Source organism: Notolepis coatsorum (genome assembly GCF_963971535.1).
Source record: "Notolepis coatsorum genome assembly, chromosome: 2".
Taxonomy (NCBI): Eukaryota; Metazoa; Chordata; class Actinopteri; order Aulopiformes; family Paralepididae; genus Notolepis; species Notolepis coatsorum.
In genome coordinates, this window is record NC_140166.1 from 127097857 (window position 1) to 127121254 (window position 23398).

Consider the following 23398-nt stretch of genomic DNA (forward strand, 5'->3'; position numbering starts at 1 on the left):
CCGTTACTCTATTTCATTAGCACTAAAAGTGAATTTCCTTTTTTGCATTAGTAACTTCAGAATGTTATCTTTCAAAAGAGACCAGGCTTATGCATGTGCTATAAGTATAAAGCTTTGCAAAAAAAAGCATGCAGTCCTCAAGTTCAAGTAAAAAGAATGGCCACTTTTCTGGAGAAAGAAAAGAAAAAGGACAAATGTGTGGTAATTCAGTCATTCAAAATGTATATAATACCAATAATAGAAGAGCAGAAGTCACGTCCCACGTCCCTAACATTAGATTTGTTTTTTTAATAAATGAAAAAAAAACAATGTGCTAAAACTTGTGGAGACTACGACAAGCACAGATGTTGGACGAGGCGACAGCGTGAAATCATTTCTAATGTGGTCCGTTTCAGGTGCATCTGTGACATAGTCACCGACTTGTGATCCTACCTGCTGCGTCAGTAAACCCACTCCCCTAACCTGGTGCGTCAGTAAACCCTCTCCCCTAACCTGCTGCGTCAGTAAACCCACTCCCCTAACCTGGTGCGTCAGTAAACCCACTCCCCTAACCTGATGCGTCAGTAAACCCACTCCCCTAACCTGGTGCGTCAGTAAACCCACTCCCCTAACCTGGTGCGTCAGTAAACCCACTCCCCTAACCTGGTGCGTCAGTAAACCCACTCCCCTAACCTGCTGCGTCAGTAAACCCACTCCCCTAACCTGGTGCGTCAGTAAACCCACTCCCCTAACCTGCTGCGTCAGTAAACCCACTCCCCTAACCTGGTGCGTCAGTAAACCCACTCCCCTAACCTGGTGCATCAGTAAACCCACTCCCCTAACCTGGTGCGTCAGTAAACCCACTCCCCTAACCTGGTGCGTCAGTAAACCCACTCCCTTAACCTGCTGCGTCAGTAAACCCACTCCCCTAACCTGCTGCGTCAGTAAACCCACTCCCCTAACCTGCTGCGTCAGTAAACCCACTCCCCTAACCTGCTGCGTCAGTAAACCCACTCCCCTAACCTGCTGCGTCAGTAAACATATCATCACCAACAGCACCAAGCAGTCATTACACACGCATAGAAATGTGCTTTAATTGCACGCAGGGCTTGACTGATTAAAAGGAAACCGGTCAGAAACCTTATTCAGGTTTATCTTGTTTAATTTAGAACAAATATCAAATATCAAGATGTTCCCCATGTCAAATCATGGCACAATGAAATATGAAATATAAACCACAATTGCGCTTGGGGAAACCGGACATTGCTGCAAACTGTTCACCCACAGTGCAAGGAAACCTAATGTACCAATAGAAGAGGTAGTAACATAGTCTTTCCCACTATTTTTCTCTCCAACATATCATCTCTCATCCAGATGCACACTTGAACCAAGAAACTAAGAGGGATTTTTCCAAAAGGCTGAAAGATATATAACTGGTTTTCATTATGGTTATAACAGAAAGTACGTATGTAGGTATAACAACCTTTAATTCAGCTAAAGTGGTTTTAGTCTTTCACACCAAAGGTGTTTTTTCTTCATCCAGAATTCTTCATCCAGAATTCGGGAATGCCGGGAAGGCGGAAGTGATGTCACATGGAATGTTTGCTGCATTGGGCTGCGGTCACTCTGTTTTAAGTGCTTTTAGCCTGTTTTTATCAAGTGTTTTATCCGATTGTACCCTGTTTTACCACTCTCTGCTAAACTCGGCAACAATCGGACATTTCGGAGGTTGTTTACTTACTGGCTTGTTGGCTTGTTGGCGCTGACGCGGAAGTATGGCACCGACTTCGGACGCTTAACTCCATTGAGCACCTCATTGTGGAACTTCTCAGTGGTCAAAACGAGCTCCTGTCCCGGCTGGATAGTCTGGAGCCGTCGGCCGCTGTCCCCTCGCCTGCTCGCTCCTCCTGGGCCACAGTTGTGAGGAGGAAGAGAAAGGTATCCCTTCCTCTCTTCCACCCCATGGACCCCCCACTGCTCTCTAACCGTTATGCTCCACTGTCAGAACGCTCAGGCGCCTCAGGATCACCTTCTTCTGGCGAGCATGGTGTTATCCAGGGAGCAGCTTCCCCAGATCGGACTCCCCGGCGTGGCGGCGCTGCTTCGCTGGCTGCCTACCCTGGGCTAACGCTAGCCACAGGTAGCAAACCCCACACCGCATCCTCCCGGGCCTCGGTGGAGACAAATGGATTGGGACCAAAGAGAAGGAGGCTGACCTCGCCGCTGATTCCTGATCCTCTGAGTGATGAGGAACCCTTTCATCTCCACGGTGAAACGCCACCGTCTCACTGCCCCGAGATATCTCCAATTAGGCCGCGCAGCGCCGCTGGACGAGCTGCCTGGTCCAAGATGGTGAAGAGTGACGGGGCTACCTTGCGTAGGAAACGCACTTCTGCCGGCAGCAACTCTTCCAGTTCACGGTCTGCTTCTCTCTCTCCCTCCGGTAAGCGTCCCCGAAAATGCTCCCCGCTGGCCCCCACAGCCTCTCCCGATTACTCACATGTTGCTAACGCTGCTACAGCTAGCATAGCTGATGCTAGTCACCCACCTCCTCCTGCTACCGCAAATATTGGCAAGCCCTCTTTCTTTTCTCCTCCCGAATACATCCTCGTGGGGGATTCCATCGTGAGAGATGTCCCGATTCCCAAGGGTATCTCTTACTCCTTTTCTGGTGCAAAAGTTCTTGACCTAATCCAACATATCCCATCCATTGTGGAGCGCTACCCATCTGCTCATACAGTAATTGTGCATGTGGGAGTGAATGATGTCAGCCTCAGGTGTAAACAATCAGCAGACCATCGCGAGACATACGGGCACATCAAACTCACCAAAGACTACAAAGCGCTGGCAGAGCTGATAGAGAGCCTTGGAAAAACCTGCACATTCTCCGGTCTAATCCCCACCCTTAGACAGAGCTCAGAACATTTTAGTCGGCTATACAGTGCCGATCAGTGGCTGCGACATTTCAGCTCAACTTGTGGACACGGCTTTATCAGCCACTTTGACTCATTTTGGACAGAGTCTAAACTCTACAAACATGACAAACTCCACCCCAATCACAATGGGATTGCAGTTCTGGCCAAAAGATTTGCATGTCACATCTCCAGCGTCGTGGCCTGACATAACACCTTCTCTGTGTTGGATGCTCAGCTGGACCAACACCCTCCCTCCCCTGTAATTATTGTGTCCCATTGGAACAGTCGCAGCCTTGTTGGTCATAAAATGGACAAACAAACCATGCCAACCAGACAAAGGAATCCAGTTGTGAAAAGACACAGAAAAACGAAATTCTTCAAAGCCAATTTAATCACGGTGTGTCCACGGCCGACTCCCGCGGGTAAACCTAGTACATCTGTTGCCACTGACCCTCCCTTTACTCCTTTACGTTTTAAGACACGCAATGGACTTGGTTTAATACGAAGCCTGCTTAAGAACTTGGACCACATAACCATTCTTGTGGAGCTGACTTCTCCTGATGTTCTTGTGTTGGGTGAAACCTGGCTCAGGGAGAATATAGATAGTGCTGATGTGGCACTTTGTAATTATAATTTTTATAGAATGGATCGTTCAAGTAGGGGGGGTGGGGTTGGAATTTATCTTAAATCTCATCTCTCAGCTTCAATTTTAAAATCAGTTTCTCTTCCCAATTGTTTTGAATTTCTCGCGCTTAAAGTCTACCATGGTCCGGACCCAATAACAGTAGTCGGCATTTACCGCCCTCCTTCAGCTGACTCATGCAACCGACACTTTGGTGAATCTGCTGTCGAAGTTCTGTGAAGATGAACTGCTCGTTTTAGGTGACCTAAATCTCAACTGGGCTAAGTGATGTTTCTCTGCAGCTTAAAAATCAAACCTGCAGCATCAACTTATCACAACTAATTACTGAACCAACCAGACCAAACCCCAAAGATTACTCAAAATCCTCCCTTTTAGATCTAATCTTCACCAACAGGACTAGCAAATATACCAGTGGTGTCTTTGCATTGGGAGTCAGTGACCACTGTACCATTGCATGTGTGAGAAATATAACAGTGAAAAAGACTACATCTCAGCTGGTTTCTAAGAGGAACTTTAAGAGGTTTGTTACAGAGGGGTTCCTGGGGGATCTGGATGACTGGGATTGGAGTTGTCTGGGCCAATTCGATGAGATAGAGCAGGGGTTCCCAAACTTTTCAGGCCGGGACCCAGAAAATAAGGCGTCAGAGAGCCGCGGCCCAATGCACATCGTCAGGCTTTTTTTTCCTTTTTTTTGCCAGGCGACCGATTTTTCTAAGCCAAATATCACTTCAATCCTATTAAGTTAGTTCAAGTTAGTTATTCATTTATATGTGCTATTTATGAGAGGGCTAACTTGTTGCAAAATAATAATGATAATAATAATAGCCTCATTAAAATACTATTGTTGCTTCGGTTGTTTTCAGCGTTTTATGTGCATAATCTGTTATTTAGTTTGAAATGTTCGTTGAAATAAGTAGATTTTTCGTTTTTGTTTATTTATTAAGTTAATATAAAACCATATAGTCACATTTTAGAATACAATAGAATAAAATTTTAGAATACAACTAGAAACACTGTCCTGGCCTGCTTCTAAGTTCAGTGGCCTGACAAAAAAAAAAAAAAAAAAAATTGGATTTTTTTATTTATTTTCTTTTTAATCATCTCGCGGCTGCACCTTTGGGTCGCGACCCCGACTTTGGGAACCACTGAGATAGAGGACGCTCTTAACTCCTTTATATGTGCATTTAATTGCTTTGTAGATAAGCATGCCCCATATAAAATGACTAGGATCAAAGATAGGGTGGTGCCATGGGTTACTCATGAGCTGTCTACCCTCCTTAATGATAGGAGTAATGCCTGGTCCCGTGCCAGACGCACACATGATCCCCAGCACTGGCTGTCATTACACAGCTCAGAAATAAATGCACTTCAGCTGTAAGGAAAGCTAAGACTGATTACTTTTTAAATCTTGTAACCACCTCCTATTCTAATCCTGCCAAGTTCTGGGGTGCAGTTAATTTGACCAAAAATCTGCCTTCTAGCACTCTGCCCCTTAGTATTACGATAAATGACTGCGTGATCTCTGATCCGAATGACATTCCCCTTGCTTTTAACACTTTAATCGCCCGAGACGCTGTTCAGCGTCTTTCCCCGCCATGCTTATTCTGCCGAAGACGCTGGACAGCGTCTTTGATATCAATATTTCAAAAATCTGTGATCGAAATCATATTTCTCCCCCGGAGACATTATATGTACTGGTGAGCACCTCTCAATTCTCCAACGGTTCAAGAGCGCCATCTGGTGGCCGATCGGCCGCTCGCCCAAACAGGAAGTGATGCGGATGAAGTGGTGCTCACCCATATTTCGTCCGGGCACTCGCTATCATTAGCAGGACTCCATCTTGACACAATGGATGTCGATCGGTTACCAATAACTCGATAAACAACATGATTTGGACGTATATACTATTATACAACCTGGAAATGGATCGGATATTTCGACATCCCATAATAGAAATTTTTCTGTTCCACGCTCATCTCCCAACGGCGAGAGGAAGCTACGGTGAGTTTCAGCGTTATTTTTTAATGTCTTCGATACTAACTGCTCTAATGATCATATCACCCACACTAGATGAATGATATAACGTTGCCCACGGAATTATAAACGACCCCCCCCCCATCCGGTCAACATCAGATCATACATAGTGAACCAATTCTACATTTCCATGATTTCCCATAAGTTCAGTGATTTCATTCCTTTTTTTAGTAAGTGCACCCAGTTTTGCACTTCTTGATCCTTTTAATTTTTGTAAAGGATCCTCAAAAATACCACTCTCCATTTCCGCCATAATGTGGGCAGCTAACGAAAACCTCTTAATTCAGATGAGCAGCGGCGTTGTATGCATTTAAAACAGAACAGTGATTTATGAATGAAGCAGCTAGGGCGTGGGAAACAGCGCACTTGGCGAATGCTGCTCATGACGTCATCCACTCTCAAACGCACACACCGACTTGCTGTCAACCACAGAGATAGAGTCCGTATTATATTTTCCTCTTCGCCAGTACAAGAATGATACCTTCAAACAATAAAGACGGCCGCGCCGTTTATGTTCATCACATCCATTCTACAGTTCAGACGCAACAGCTTATAGTTGGCGATCCGAAACAAACATCCATTCTTTACGTTACCCCCGTCTTTGTTGCGCTTAGAAGTTGTCTGTCGGCATTTTGTCAGCGGTAGTTTTTGACAATGTAAAGGCAATCCTACGAACCAAAGTTGCCTTGAGGCTCCAGGTAATGCGTTGTTAGTCCGACACGCTCCGAATTGCAGTCCAAAAGAGAAGATGACGCTGGTCCAATGTACTTTGTCAAAACAAACGGAATTTATTGGAAAGCGAATCACAACAGCCCCAATAGCTGCCTACCACTATAAAACAAACAAAAAGGGGTTTGTAAATGAACGTAAACTGTCAATCAAGTGCGAATTAAGTGCAAATTAAGTGCGAATTAAGTGCGATCAAAAACTATATGGTACCGCTCTACCTGGGCCTACCTGAACTCTAAATTACCTGCCATGTTATAGGAGTGGTTAGGGGGGACGTGGGAAAAAAAGGGGAGTTGACCAGGTAAGTCTCCATCTTGGAATTCATTATGACATATATTAATAAACACAAAGCACAAATACCATAATAAACTATATGTCTAATGGGGCAATAAAGATACAATTTATCATCATAGGATTTGGCTCCTACAGCTTGTAAAGAGTTCATTTAGGATCCAAAATGGCACGGTCATGATTCTCACCTCTCTCTCCACGTTGATGTAGAACTGTTTGATCCCCTCCAGGGTCAGCTCCTCCTTCTTGACCAGGATCTGAACCGGCTCCCTCATGAACTTCTTGGTGACCTCCAGCACCTCGGCTGGCATGGTGGCTGACAGCAGCACCACCTAGAGGCCAGGTACAGGAATGTTCCTTCCAGAGTTAAGCTTACTGGGCCGTATTTATCCAGATTTCTGTACATGCATATTGAAATTGATAAGATGCTGTGCCACAATTACTTTAAAAACACTAAATATGCATGCCAACGGTTTCCAAGGACTCTGTATCATTTCAGTTTGAAGATGAAATTTGTTTGATAGGGTATATTTAAATGAGGCCCATCGAACAGATAACTTGGCATTCTGCATTTCAGTGACCTCGTCTTTACCAGACGCATTGTGAGGGAAGAAAGTATCTCGTTGTCCTTCAGTGTCCATGAACAAACGGGGTGCCAATATATTTGACGGTGGACGTATGTGTGTGGGCCGGTTACTCTACAGCATGACATTTAAATTCAAAGTTCTTTTGATAATCCAATTTATTAGACATTACCTTTAGGTCTTGTTTATCTTTTATCCCTCACAATGTTCTTGTTTTTTCTTTTTTACGTGTGTGAACGGGGAAGGCGACAGGACAGGGCTGTCCCCTGTCACCTCTCCTGTTCACTTCAGGTTCAACTCCGCGCCAACCAGCTGTCCTCGGGTGAACACCTCTATTGTCGGGTGCATCACTGAGGGCAAGGATGGGTACAGGAGTATCTGGTGGGCAACCTTGTTTTGTGATGGAGAAAACATTTATTATATTCTTTATATAAAAAAGAAAGTGAGATCAGAGGACTTTTGTCCTTTTGACATCTCGTCTGCAAGCGGGTAGAGCTCAAATCAGGATTGGGCTCAATTCACAGTCACTTGAATTGTCAACAGCCCTTATCACTAATTTGTAAATAGGTTGGATAGGATACAACAATCTCAGGACCTTTTGTTTCTCTTCCAACATTAAAGAAAATACACATCTTCACTGAATTGATTTGAATTGTATTGACCCCAACCCTGGCAGAGTTTTTGTTATCCGAGATGAACTCCCGTTGCATCAAGGTTTTTAACGTGCACCGCTGAGTCGAAACACCCTCCCTCAAGTCTCCCCTCGTCCAATATTCCAGGTGAAAAGGAATAGGATGAAAAGGGAAAATAATGGTAAAAACTTGAGTGAAAACAACAACTCACTTGGATGCTGGTTGGCAATTTTTGAAAAATTTCATAGATCTGATCCTTGAATCCTCGACTCAACATTTCATCAGCTTCATCCAAGACAAACATCTTGATCCACTTCGGAGCTGAGCAACAGAATGAGAGGAAAACCCACCATTGGTCACCAGCTTTACTGCAATGTCCAAAACCTTGTCATCCGAGTGCAAGAAAGTAAAGCTAACATACTCAGAACTAGGGCTGGGCGATATGGCCTAAAAATAAAATCTCCGATTTTTTCACACCACATCCGATTTACATAGATTTTTTCTCTCTTAAAAACTAGAAACGCCAAGGAAATCATTCAAATAAGCTTTGTTTTTATTTGACACAAAATAATTATCAAACCAAGAGGAATGTACCTATTGGGATTGAAGTGCAAACCTAACTTTCACCAATCTTCACTTAAAGAAATTATGTATATATAAAGGGTTACTCTTGATCAAACAAAGATGAATGTCCCTATTGTGATTAATAGTGCAATAACTAGCTTTTTCACCAAACTTCACTTAAAATAAATAAAAGGTGCCTCTTGATCATCAAACAAGAATGCATTTCCATATTGGGATTAATAAAGTGCAAAATGTCTAACTTTCACCAAACATCACTTTTTGTAAAATAAAAGGTGACTTGAAAAAAAAGAAAATAATAATAATAATTAAGTTAAAATAGATTTTCATTTTTAAACATCGTCCTAAATCATGAATTCGGATTAATCGATAAAATCGATGAATCGCCCAGCCCTACTCAGAACCTCCATTCATGCATCTTATCAACTTCAGTTACATGGAGACTGCGACTGGATGATCGATTTAAACCAGATTTAAAAAGGTGACATATATCAGAAGTGCTTACAGACAAAGTAGTTAATGTGGGTAGACATTTTAATTTAATCTCATAATATCACAGTATTTTGACACATTTCATGATACAATACGGTCTTATGTTTTCATAAAGCTAAATAGCTTATCCGTTTGAACAAATTGTATATAAAGATCAGTTGATACAACTATTTAATTTAGAAATTTGCTCCATGCCAGGATCTCATGAACATATTCCAGTAAGAAATTTGAACCATGTCAGGATTTCATTAACCTCTTAACAGGCACCCAGAAAAGTGGCAATTTTTAAACTTGAACTTGAATGCATACTTCTTTTTAAAAGGCATATCTTTATACTTATAGCACATGCATAAGCCTGGTCTCTTTTGAAAGATAACATTCTGAAGCTTCTTACACAATAAAGAAAAATCTGTTTTAGTGCTAATGAAATAGAGTAACATAGGGCTGAACTTGAGTGGTACTTGTAATTGTGTACTCACGTTTTTCTGTAGTAGTTGCAATATCCCAAAAATCCATAGCCTGAAGTCTTATGTAGTACAGGTCCGAGTTTCATAATAATCCGTTCAGAAATGGGTGATTTAGAGTGATTTTTGTAAACTGTGTAAATTCTCCAGTAATCCATTTCCTCATTGACGGCAATGCATTCCGCGTGTTTTTCACTTCCTGTTTTCGCTCATCAATTTTCCCTGATTCGCACAACCCCAAGTTGGGTATCATTGGAAAGCTACACTCATTGGCTACAAGCCTGTTCAATAAATTTCTCAATCAGCGAATGATCAACAGTTCCAGAGCCTCGGGAGTCAGGGGTGGTAATCTGAGGCTCGCATGTACAAAGTCGCACGCCTGACATATCGGCATGTAACTCGAGAACCGCTGAACAGGTCTGGTCGGGTGAGGTGGCATTCGAACGGCAACAAATAGGGCTTTAATTCTATATATTATATGTTTTATAAAGAATGCAGACCTGAGCCACTAGACGCTCGCAAAGTGCCGTGTCGCGCCGGTGGGCAAATCGTCCTAAAGAGGGCCCGGGCCGTTGCACGTTATGTGATTAAGATCTGTTGTTGACGTTAACCCAGAGGCTTCATGGTGAACCACAGGAATTCTAGCAAAGCATCTAGAATAAGTCCCATCATGTTTTCTGCCCCTGATCCAAGTCTGTCTGTTTCCAGAGCTGATGTTACATCACTGGTTACCTGGTTGTGTTAGCAAAGCATGTGACCAGAGCTGACCAGAGCTGACCAGAGACTTCAGAGCTGACCACTCAGTTCTCACTGAGTCACCTCCCAGTTCTCAGTCAAATAAAAAACTTTTTAGGGACTCGTGAACAATGTAAGATAATGGCACAGCCTAAATAAAAGAAACATTTTCTTTAGTTTAATTTTCAAGATAATATTCTGTGCATTTGCCTGCAATGACCAAAATGAGTTGTCATCCAAACACATGCGTGTACGCCTGGCCTGGTGTGTGCGTGCTTACGCAGTAGAGCCTTTCGACCGGTCTCTCTACTGTACATAGACATGTCTGTTACAGATATTAATGAGCTAGGCAAATGTAGACATCGAGAGAATTAGGCAAATATGTTTGGTAATACTGTAAGGTTTGGTTGTTCTTCTAATGTAACTCAACTCCAGTCACCTCATAATATGTCACTGGTGGTCGTGTTGGAAAGCAGTCTAAAAATGGTGCTTTCTCAAGCCTGCAGGAATACTTTCACTTTCTATTAACGGTGTATTGGAAGTCTATTTAGTCGGTGAAGAACAAGGCCACATACTGTATCAAATAAGGCCGTCCCCGAAGCCTGTTTTTGGGATTCAAACTTCGTCAGGGTTTTTCGAACGGACGTTCGAACCTTCGTTTTTTAATTAAAACAATTTCAATTTCATTTTATTTTTTTATTATTATTATTATTATTATTATTATTATTATTATTATTATTATTATTATTATTATTATTATTATTATTATTATTATTATTATTATTATTATTATTATTATTATTTATAAATATCCTCAAACTAAATCCTCAATTTGAATAAAGTGATTAATCTGATTAAATTAGTCTTTTCTTTTTATTAAATCAACTTTCCAGCCCCAGACCCAGCCCAGGGAGAAGCCCCAGCCCAACTAAATCAATTAAATCAACTTTCTTTAATGAATATAACTCATCAGTTTTTAATATTATAATATTAGTGTAGTCTAATCTTTATCTGCAACTGTGAAGAAAAACCCCATTGGTTTAAACAGAATGATAAATAGAAAGAAATATTCAAATAAAAAATTATTTATTTTTAATAAAAAATAAATTCGAATGTTGATTTAGAATTCGAATGCCAACATAACGAACGAAGGTTCGAACATTTGGGCTCAGCCCTAGTATCAACATCGGAGTAATGATTGGACACTGGATTGACTATGATATATTGTTAGAATCAGCTTGTTGATGTAACAGTTTTTCTCTAACCTACATTGGTTGCCATTTGTTTTATAATGCCCTATGGCAAATTCATTAAATCTTCACCAGTGAAATTAATATGGACTTTCACTAACTATGCTATTTGTTGTTTATTCAGGAAAGTTTTTGAGAAGCATGGGGGGGAGAGCAGATATGGGTGGATAAAACGGTCCTGTGGAGCTTTATGCGTGACGCACCACTCTACCTGAACCCAACTTCATTCACCAGTCTCTACCTTAACCCAGTGAGTTGCATCTCCACCGCTCGCCTAGAAGAACTCAGAAAGCACACAGCAGAGGATGAGATGTTACAGACCCTCAGCGCGGTCATTCAGAGAGGATGGCCCGCTAGAGAAAGCCAGCTCCAGCCTGCTGTCGTTCCCTTCTTCCCTTACAGAGACGAACTCGCAGTGGAGGATGGAATCATCATGAAAGGCCACAAGACAGTCATCCCCCAGTCTCTGCACAGAGAGTACATCAACATCGTGCACAAAGGTCACCCAGGTGTTGAAGCCACAAAGCGCAGAGCTAGAGGCATCATATTCTGGCCGGCAATGTCGACTGACATCGCTGAAGAGCTGCTCTCATGTGCAACAGCACCAAGTCCCACCAGCAAAAGGAACCTCTGAAACTTCAATCAGTTCCAGACCTCCCATGGTCTACAGTTGCCACGGACATGTTTGAATGGCATGGTAAACACTACCAAGTGCTAGTAGATTCGTATTCTGGCTGGTACGAAATCCACCTTCTCCACAGCCTGACATCATCGGCTGTGATATCTACGTTGAAAAGAATTTTTTTTAGTCCACGGCTCACCGCACACCCTCTTCTCTGACAATGCTAGACAATACACCAGTCAGAGTTTCAAGGACTTTGCCAAACAATGGGATTTTGTCCAAACCACCAGCAGCCCAGAGTTCCCACAGTCTAACGGGCTCGCAGAGAGGGCGGTCCCAAGTGCCAAGCATCTGATGGAGAAATCTCATAGAGATGGAACGTCTGATGTCTTCTTCAATCTCCTAAACCTCAGAAACGTCCCCCGTGACTCAACACTAGGCTCCCCTGCTGAACGTCTGATGTCACGGCAGACACGCGCAGTGTGGAGCAAACTACTGGAACCAGCCGCCAAGGACACCTAGCGAGTCAGCGCCCAGCTATTCTATATTCTATAATCATATTTCAAATTGCATTGGTCCGGATGGGAGAATTCAGTACTGTATCTACAAAACCTTCTGTTTAATCATCTTCCCTTTATTCATTTCCTTAGATCTTTTGTACACGTGATCTCAAAAAGGTACTGAACGAGCTCAGTGGCAGTTTTTCATGTCTGGTCATTTTTAGCATGGTGTTATTCACTGTCAAAGTCATCATAATTCATATTCTCCTTTGTTTCATCACAGTTTAAGCAAGCCTAATAATAGACACAATATTTTTGACACTGGGAATACATTCCCTCAGATCCATAGATGTCCCTAGATACCAAGAACATGCAAATGGACCTTGTAGAAGTGGAGCAATCTTCCATTTACTTAGATATGTATTTTAGGCAGATTTTCAGAAAATAGGGCTCCGGGCTTAAGAGGTTAAGCACGCACGCACGCACGCACGCACGCACGCACAATATTATCTGGGTGAACTTTGCCTGATTTGAATGTCAGAATAGACTAGATTTACAAATGGAAACTGAGTGAGTAATAGTAACTATTGGTCCATAGAGCAGGTAATATTGATTGATCATTTATTAATTCCTATAGAGGTACAGTATGTACACAAAAGACGGTCCTATACCTGTATAAGTAACTACCACTTAAAAAGCACTTGAAATATTTAAAATATAACACCTTTTCAAATCTGCATTTTTGCCAAGATCTGATCTGTGTAAACAAACAATGGACTAACGTTGCTCAAGACCATCCATCACTTCACAGAAACAAGGCCATAAAGTTACTTCCATGCTGCACATTATTTGTATGGCATCATTAGTCATCAAGATGGAGCAGGCAGGTCAGGGTCAGGGTGGGTGTGTGGTGCTACTCACAGAGGTATCCCCGGTTGAGCATGTCAAAGACGCGCCCGGGCGTGCCCACGATGATGTGGGGAGCCTCCACCGTGAGCTTCTGCATCTCGCTGCGCACGTTGGTGCCCCCGATGCAGGCGTGGCAGCCAGCACCCATGTAGTCGCCCAGCGCCAGGATCACCTTCTGGATCTGAGCAAACACAGGCCAACAATAACCGCTGCTTTTCTTTTCACAAACCAGGTGTTTTACTGCAGTTTGGACCGTGGGCCGTTTGAGAGGGGGCAGAGGGGGGGCAGAGAGGGGGCAGAGAGGAGACAGAGGGGGGGCAGAGAGGAGACAGAGAGGAGACAGAGAGGAGACAGAGAGGAGACAGAGAGGAGACAGAGAGAAGACAGAGAGGAGACAGAGAGGAGACAGAGAGGAGACAGAGAGACAGAGAGGCAGAGAGGAGACAGAGAGGAGACAGAGAGGAGACAGAGAGGAGACAGAGAGGAGACAGAGAGGAGACAGAGAGGAGACAGAGAGACAGAGAGGAGACAGAGAGGAGACAGAGAGACAGAGAGGAGACAGAGAGGAGACAGAGAGACAGAGAGGAGACAGAGAGGAGACAGAGAGGAGACAGAGAGACAGAGAGGAGACAGAGAGGAGACAGAGAGACAGAGAGGAGACAGAGAGGAGACAGAGAGGAGACAGAGAGGAGACAGAGAGGCAGAGAGACAGAGAGACAGAGAGGAGACAGAGAGGAGACAGAGAGACAGAGAGGAAACAGAGAGGAGACAGAGAGGAGACAGAGAGGAGACAGAGAGGAGACAGAGAGACAGAGAGGAGTAGGGATGCCCCCCGGACCCCGGTTTTAAACGGGTACCGGTACTATATTAGAAAATACCGGAGTATTTATAAGCTCTGACGTCCTCGGTACTGCTATCGATACTCTAGAGAAATTATTATTATTATTATTATTATTTAAAAGTTGCGAACGATCCTCTCTGTCTCTGCACGAGAAGCGAGCCGCAGCCAGCGAGTCAATTATTACACACACTCCTCGCGAGTCGCTCGCTAGTGCTACACATAGACATCCGGGTACTACATACGGGTACTCCTTAATGAAAGTCCCCGACGCCCCGTGCTATAGCGCTCTGCACACAGACAGCAGCTCTGCATGCACTGAGTCGTGATCATGGCGGATAGAGCGAAGCGTTCTAAAGTATGGATATACTTTACAAGGGTCAATGCCGACAATGCACGTTGCCACAAGTGCAACAAAACATTTGCCAGTAAGGGTGGCAATACGAGCAAATCAATTTATCAAAACATCTGTTGGCAAAACATGATATTAGTGTGCAGAAATGCGCGTATTCGACTGCCTTGCGCGCAGTGTTCCATCTGCATCCACTGCAGCCGTAACCGTAAGCCAAGATACGGAGTTGCCTAGGCTAATAACGAATTATTACAAATAGGCTAATAAACAAAACAATTGTTTAGCTACAAATACTACAATCTAAACTTTGTATAGATCGTCAAGCTGAGGCGTCAGCCACTATGTCCCAGGCCAGTGAGCCCAGGGCCACCACATCCTCCCTCTACCTCCCTCCACCACCCAAAGTCCTTTATCCCTAGCAGCTAGAGGAAGGATGACAGAGGATAGGGTGAACCAGTGTCACAGTTCTGTTAGCCTTTTGCATTTGTTGTTTATTATAAAAAGTCTATAATTCAGAGTCAGACACATTTAAAACATTGTTGCTGCTGTTGCTGAAGAAATTATATTAATTTATTATATTTATTTATAAAGTTATATAAAAGAACATTGCTGCTGCTGTTGCTGAAGAAATTATATTTATTTATAATACTTATTTATAAAGTTGTATTTATAAATAATAAAGCAATGTTGATTCTGTTCTTAATTAATTGTCTTTTTTTCTTGCAAAAAAAGAACCAAAAAGAACCGATAAGAGTATCGATAAAGTACCGAACCGTTAAGCAGTATCGATAAGAGTAGTAGTATCGATAAAATCCTAACGATACCCATCCCTAGAGAGGAGGCAGAGAGAGGAGACAGAGAGGAGACAGAGAGGAGACAGAGAGGAGACAGAGTGGGGCCTGAGTGAGGCCTGAGTGGAGCCTGAGTGGGGCCTGAGTGGGGCCTGAGTGAGGCCTGAGTGGAGCCTGAGTGGAGCCTGAGTGGGGCCTGAGTGGAGCCTGAGTGGAGCCTGAGTGGAGCCTGAGTGGGGCCTGAGTGGGGCCTGAGTGGAGCCTGAGTGGGGCCTGAGTGGGGCCTGAGTGGAGCCTGAGTGGGGCCTGAGTGGGGCCTGAGTGGAGCCTGAGTGGGGCCTGAGTGGGGCCTGAGTGGAGCCTGAGTGGGGCCTGAGTGGGGCCTGAGTGGGGCCTGAGTGGGGCCTGAGTGGAGCCTGAGTGGAGCCTGAGTGGGGCCTGAGTGAGGCCTGAGTGGGGCCTGAGTGGAGCCTGAGTGGGGCCTGAGTGGAGCCTGAGTGGAGCCTGAGTGGAGCCTGAGTGGAGCCTGAGTGAGGCCTGAGTGAGGCCTGAGTGGAGCCTGAGTGGAGCCTGAGTGGAGCCTGCGTGGAGCCTGAGTGGAGCCTGAGTGGGGCCTGCGTGGGGCCTGAGTGGAGCCTGAGTGGAGCCTGAGTGGAGCCTGAGTGGGGCCTGAGTGGAGCCTGAGTGGGGCCTGAGTGGGGCCTGAGTGAGGCCTGAGTGGAGCCTGAGTGGAGCCTGAGTGGGGCCTGAGTGGGGCCTGAGTGGAGCCTGAGTGGGGCCTGAGTGGGGCCTGAGTGGGGCCTGAGTGGAGCCTGAGTGGAGCCTGAGAGGAGCCTGAGTGGAGCCTGAGTGGAGCCTGAGTGGAGCCTGAGTGGGGCCTGAGTGGGGCCTGAGTGGGGCCTGAGTGGAGCCTGAGTGGGGCCTGAGTGGAGCCTGAGTGGAGCCTGAGTGGGGCCTGCGTGGGGCCTGAGTGGAGCCTGAGTGGAGCCTGAGTGAGGCCTGAGTGGGGCCTGAGTGGAGCCTGAGTGGAGCCTGAGTGGGGCCTGAGTGGAGCCTGAGTGGGGCCTGAGTGAGGCCTGAGTGGAGCCTGAGTGGGGCCTGAGTGGAGCCTGAGTGGGGCCTGAGTGAGGCCTGAGTGGGGCCTGAGTGGAGCCTGAGTGGAGCCTGAGTGAGGCCTGAGTGGGGCCTGAGTGAGGCCTGAGTGGAGCCTGAGTGGAGCCTGAGTGGAGCCTGAGTGGAGCCCGAGTAGAGCCTGAGTGAGGCCTGAGTGGAGCCTGAGTGGGGCCTGCGTGGAGCCTGAGTGAGGCCTGAGTGGAGCCTGAGTGGGGCCTGAGTGGGGCCTGAGTGGAGCCTGAGTGAGGCCTGAGTGGGGCCTGAGTGGGGCCTGCGTGGGGCCTGAGTGGGGCCTGCGTGGGGCCTGAGTGGGGCCTGAGTGGGGCCTGCGTGGGGCCTGCGTGGGGCCTGAGTGGGGCCTGCGTGGGGCCTGCGTGGGGCCTGAGTGGAGCCCGAGTAGAGCCTGAGTGAGGCCTGAGTGGAGCCTGAGTGAGGCCTGAGTGGAGCCTGAGTGGGGCCTGCGTGGAGCCTGAGTGAGGCCTGAGTGGAGCCTGAGTGGGGCCTGAGTGGAGCCTGAGTGGAGCCTGAGTGGAGCCTGAGTGGAGCCTGAGTGAGGCCTGAGTGGAGCCTGAGTGGAGCCTGAGTGGAGCCTGAGTGGAGCCTGAGTGAGGCCTGAGTGGAGCCTGCGTGGGGCCTGCGTGGGGCCTGAGTGGGGCCTGCGTGGGGCCTGAGTGGAGCCTGAGTGAGGCCTGAGTGAGGCCTGAGTGCAGCCTGAGTGGAGCCTGAGTGGGGCCTGAGTGGGGCCTGAGTGGGGCCTGCGTGGGGCCTGAGTGGGGCCTGAGTGGGGCCTGAGTGAGGCCTGAGTGAGGCCTGAGTGGGGCCTGCGTGGAGCCTGAGTAGAGCCTGAGTGAGGCCTGAGTGGAGCCTGAGTGGGGCCTGCGTGGGGCCTGAGTGAGGCCTGAGTGGAGCCTGAGTGGGGCCTGCGTGGGGCCTGCGTGGGGCCTGCGTGGGGCCTGCGTGGGGCCTGAGTGGGGCCTGCGTGGGGCCTGAGTGGGGCCTGAGTGGGGCCTGCGTGGGGCCTGAGTGGAGCCTGAGTGAGGCCTGAGTGGGGCCTGAGTGGAGCCCGAGTAGAGCCTGAGTGAGGCCTGAGTGGAGCCTGAGTGGGGCCTGCGTGGGGCCTGCGTGGGGCCTGAGTGGGGCCTGTGTGGGGCCTGAGTGGAGCCCGAGTAGAGCCTGAGTGAGGCCTGAGTGGAGCCTGAGTGGGGCCTGCGTGGGGCCTGCGTGGGGCCTGAGTGGGGCCTGCGTGGGGCCTGCGTGGGGCCTGAGTGGAGCCCGAGTAGAGCCTGAGTGGGGCCTGAGTGGAGCCTGAGTGAGGCCTGAGTGAGGCCTGAGTGGGGCCTGAGTGGGGCCTGAGTGAGGCCTGCGTGGAGCCTGAGTGAGGCCTGAGTGAGGCCTGAGTGAGGCCTGAGTGGAGCCTGAGTGAGGCCTGAGTGAGGCCTGAGTGGAGCCTGAGTGGAGCCTGCGTGGAGCCTGAGTGGGGCCTGAGTGGAGCCTGAGTGGGGCCTGCGTGGGGCCTGAGTGGAGCCTGAGAGGAGCCTGAGTGGGGCCTGAGTGGGGCCTGAGTGGAGCCTGAGTGGAGCCTGAGTGGGGCCTACCTGCTGGGCCAGCTCCCTGGTAGGGGCCAGCACCAGGGCCTGCGTGTGGGAATCCCGGGTCTCCTTGTCCTTGTCCTCGATCTCTAGCTGCTGTAGGATGGAGATGGCGAACGTGGCCGTCTTCCCTGTTCCCGATTGGGCCTGAGCGATGACATCGTAGCCTGGAGGACGGGGTTTAAGGGAGGGGAACAAATAGGCATGGTGATTGGTGACAGAACAACATGGTGATTGGTGACAGAACAACATGGTGATTGGTGATAGAACAACATGGTGATTGGTGATAGAACAACATGGTGATTGGTGATAGAACAACATGGTGATTGGTGACAGAACAACATGGTGATTGGTGACAGAACAACATGGTGATTGGTGACAGAACAACATGGTGATTGGTGACAGAACAACATGGTGATTGGTGATAGAACAACATGGTGATTGGTGACAGAACAACATGGTGATTGGTGACAGAACAACATGGTGATTGGTGACAGAACAACATGGTGATTGGTGACAGAACAACATGGTGATTGGTGACAGAACAACATGGTGATTGGTGATAGAACAACATGGTGATTGGTGATAGAACAACATGGTGATTGATTGGTGACAGAACAACATGGTGATTGGTGACAGAACAACATGGTGATTGGTGATAGAACAACATGGTGATTGATTGGTGACAGAACAACATGGTGATTGGTGACAGAACAACATGGTGATTGGTGATAGAACAACATGGTGATTGATTGGTGATAGAACAACATGGTGATTGGTGATAGAACAACATGGTGATTGGTGACAGAACAACATGGTGATTGATTGGTGACAGAACAACATGGTGATTGGTGATAGAACAACATGGTGATTGATTGGTGATAGAACAACATGGTGATTGGTGATAGAACAACATGGTGATTGGTGATAGAACAACATGGTGATTGGTGATAGAACAACATGGTGATTGGTGATAGAACAACATGGTGATTGGTGACAGAACAACATGGTGATTGATTGGTGATAGAACAACATGGTGATTGGTGACAGAACAACATGGTGATTGATTGGTGACAGAACAACATGGTGATTGATTGGTGACAGAACAACATGGTGATTGGTGACAGAACAACATGGCACATTGATGGTCGCGGTGCAGCTTGTGGAGATAAGGTGCAAAACAAGCCTCAAGTTCTCATTCTGCTATTACTTCGTATGAGTGAAGCCATTAACCCTTTCACTGCCACACTACAGAAGATTAACCCTTTACTATCACACTACCGACGGTACAGAAGATTAACCCTTTACTATCACACTACCGACGGTTACCGTCTGTAGTGTGATAGTAAAGGGTTAACCTTCTGTAGTGTGGCAGTGAAAGGGTTAACATGATGTTGTGTGGCAATGAAAGGGTTAACCTTCTGTGTATTGTCGCAGTGAAAGGGTTAACCGTTTAGTAGTGTGGCAGTGAAAGGGTTACATTCCAGCTGAGCGGTAGGAGCCTCCGGCTTGGGCTGGCCGTCATACTGACTCAATTGGCAGAGTCAGCGGGTGGAAGTCGATGGGTGGTAATCTGGACATTGTGGACAGCGACTCCTACAGGTCGGTTGGGGCGCCTGCACAGCAGAGACAGGAAAATGGCGGGGGTAGTGTGAGCCTCCCACTAATGAGAGTCCGCGCTGGCAGGTGAAAAGAAGTGACAGGCTGCCTCCTTGTGTAACGGAGGGGACACGTGATGCAAGTAGGGATGTCCGATATTATCGGCCTACCGATATTATCGGCCGATATCGGCATTAAAATGTGATATCGGAAAATATCGGTATCGGTTTTAAATTTTAAATTAAATTTTTTTTTTACATTTCTATAGAAATGATGTCCGATATTATCGTCCTACCGATATTATCGGCCGATATCGGCATTCAAATGTGATATCGGTTGATATCGGTATCGGAAATTAAGAGTTGGACAATATCGGTATATCGGTATCGGTAAAAAAGCCAATATCGAGCATCCCTAGATGCAAGGCTTCTATCCTCCCTACAACCGGCCAGTGGGGGGCATATGCGAGCAACGCTCAAGACAGGGGAGGGAAGAATTGGCACAGCGAAAAATTGGGATGGGAGAAAAATTGAAAAAGAGGAGAAAAAGTGGATCAAAAAAATTCTAATAATCCCACAGGAAATGAGTGTTTCACAAATGTTTTTGTAATGTGTGTACCGGCGTTAATTCTGCATGATTATCCAAAATGGTTTCAAGGTCTTGCAAGTGTAAAGTATTCCAAGAGAACTGTGGTTGAGGTCAGGCCAGAAAAGACGATATGCCATCATTTTACTCCTAAATCCTATGGATAACTAGCCATAGTCAAGTCAAGTAATTTATTTATAAAGCATGTTTAAAAACTCAAGAGCCAACCAAAGTGCTGTACAATCAAAGCATAGGATCAATGTCCTAATATAAAATACACAAATACAAAAATAGAAAAAAGGCACAACAGGACAATACGGTACATTCAGAGAATAGGACAACAGAAGACCAACAAGCGGATAGGGGAGCACAGCGTACAGTACAGCACACAGGGGACAGAGGAGCACAAAGTACAGTATAGCACACAGGGGACAGAGGAGCACAAAGTACAGTACAGCACACAGGGGACAGAGGAGCACAAAGTACAGTATAGCACACAGGGGACAGAGGAGCACAAAGTACAGTATAGCACACAGGGGACAGAGGAGCACAGAGTACAGTATAGCACACAGGGGACAGAGGAGCACAAAGTACAGTATAGCACACAGGGGACAGAGGAGCACAGAGTACAGTATAGCACACAGGGGACAGAGGAGCACAGAGTACAGTACAGCACACAGGGGACAGAGGAGCACAAAGTACAGTATAGCACACAGGGGACAGAGGAGCACAAAGTACAGTACAGCACACAGGGGACAGAGGAGCACAGCGTACAGTACAGCACACAGGGGACAGAGGAGCACAAAGTACAGTATAGCACACAGGGGACAGAGGAGCACAAAGTACAGTATAGCACACAGGGGACAGAGGAGCACAAAGTACAGTATAGCACACAGGGGACAGAGGAGCACAAAGTACAGTATAGCACACAGGGGACAGAGGAGCACAAAGTACAGTATAGCACAGAGTACAGTATAGCACAAAGTACAGTATAGCACACAGGGGACAGAGGAGCACAGAGTACAGTATAGCACACAGGGGACAGAGGAGCACAGAGTACAGTATAACACACAGGGGACAGAGGAGCACAAAGTACAGTACAGCACACAGGGGACAGAGGAGCACAGAGTACAGTATAGCACACAGGGGACAGAGGAGCACAAAGTACAGTATAGCACACAGGGGACAGAGGAGCACAGAGTACAGTGTAGCACACAGGGGACAGAGGAGCACAAGGTACAGTATAGCACACAGTACAGTATAGCACAGAGTACAGTATAGCACACAGGGGACAGAGGAGCACAAAGTACAGTATAGCACACAGGGGACAGAGGAGCACAAAGTACAGTATAGCACACAGGGGACAGAGGAGCACAAAGTACAGTATAGCACACAGGGGACAGAGGAGCACAAAGTACAGTATAGCACACAGGGGACAGAGGAGCACAGAGTACAGTATAGCACACAGGGGACAGAGGAGCACAAAGTACAGTACAGCACACAGGGGACAGAGGAGCACAAAGTACAGTATAGCACACAGGGGACAGAGGAGCACAAAGTACAGTATAGCACACAGGGGACAGAGGAGCACAAAGTACAGTATAGCACACAGTACAGTATAGCACAAAGTACAGTATAGCACACAGGGGACAGAGGAGCACAGAGTACAGTATAGCACACAGGGGACAGAGGAGCACAGAGTACAGTATAGCACACAGGGGACAGAGGAGCACAAAGTACAGTATAGCACACAGGGGACAGAGGAGCACAAAGTACAGTATAGCACACAGGGGACAGAGGAGCACAAAGTACAGTATAGCACACAGGGGACAGAGGAGCACAGAGTACAGTATAGCACACAGGGGACAGAGGAGCACAAGAAGAGATACAAGAGGGAGGGAGGGGGCAGGATACAATAGCATGGGAGTGTGTGGGAAAATCAGGGTTTATTGAAGGCTAGGGAATAAAAGCGGGTTTTTAGACGGCACGGTGGTGTAGTGGTTAACACACTCACAGCAAGAAGGTCCAGGGTTCGAGTCCCGCTTGGGGACCAGGTTTCCATGATGCCAGGTACCCAGGTGGGGTATCTCCCAGGCCTTTCTGTGTGGAGTTTGCATGTTCTCCCCGTGCTCGCAAGGGTTCCCCCTCCCGATAAGATAAACCCAATGGAAAAACATGCACAACAACAGATCGCTAACGCTGTCGCGTCCGTGACGAAGATGGGCAGGTGTCATAATCACAGCACGGGCCTACTTCACTCCCCCTCCTTTTCCCCTCACGTCCTCCACACGCTCCTCTTCATCCCCCTCTCCACCCACTGCACACTCCTCCTCATCCTCTCCTTCTCCAGCCACCCCTTCCTTTACCCTCATACGCCCAGCTGTACTCCATCCCCCTAATTCGCACGCGGTCAGGCACCCCACTCTCCACAGCTGCACTCAATCTTTCCCTGATGGGGGGACTACTTCTACCCCTCGACGCTGACCAGAAGCGGTCGTGGTATTAATTACCACTGCCCAGGTACGACGTCTCTGCCTGAAGCTCTGCTGGTTTCCAACCTTGTATTTGCTTACTCTAACCTGTTCTCTCCTGTGCCCCAAAGGACCGCCGTCCCTGCCTGGACGTCTCCTGTCCCCGAAGAGGAACACTTGTTCTCCCGCTGCAGCCCAGCAGCTTCCAAGACAAGCACAAGGACCGCTTGCTCGCTCGCTGCCGCCACAGCAGCCACAAGACAGAACATAACCCTGTTCTATTCCCCCAAATTCCTGTGTTGCTCATTTGACAATTAAACACCCTTGAAACCGCTCCTATCTCCTCTCGTGTGTTCAGCAATTGGGCTGTGCTCCAGACCCCAGTTCTCACAGCAGGGGCACTTGGATTGGTCCCCGGGCGTGGCTCACGCCACAGCCCTCGTCTGCTCCCGGCTGCCCTTGGGGGGGAAGGACGATGGGATGGGTTAAGCGCAGAGTATCGCATTGGCGATCCTACAAAAACAATGCATGCGTGTGTGTTCCGGTGTCTGTGTGTGTGCTAACCATGTATGCTAACCGCTAACAGTGAGGATAATTGCATGCCAATTAAAGACCTCTGCGACAGGTCCTGTATTATTATTATTATTATTATTATTATTATTAAATGTCTCCAGCGACATTCTCCAGTCTCAGTCTATT

General features: G+C 47.1%; 1 protein-coding gene across 1 annotated transcript in view; it reads right to left on the bottom strand.

The window, feature by feature from the left end:
• LOC311223941 (eukaryotic initiation factor 4A-II-like) overlaps positions 1-23398 on the bottom strand; it is a 51948-nt gene that overhangs the window by 9154 nt on the left and 19396 nt on the right. The window contains exons 4-7 of the mRNA XM_084308717.1: positions 18051-18211; positions 13374-13542; positions 8019-8128; positions 6780-6923 (exon numbers count right to left, since the gene is read on the bottom strand). Coding sequence (XP_084164843.1) covers positions 6780-6923; positions 8019-8128; positions 13374-13542; positions 18051-18211 — 584 coding nt within the window. The remainder of the gene's footprint in view (positions 1-6779; positions 6924-8018; positions 8129-13373; positions 13543-18050; positions 18212-23398) is intronic.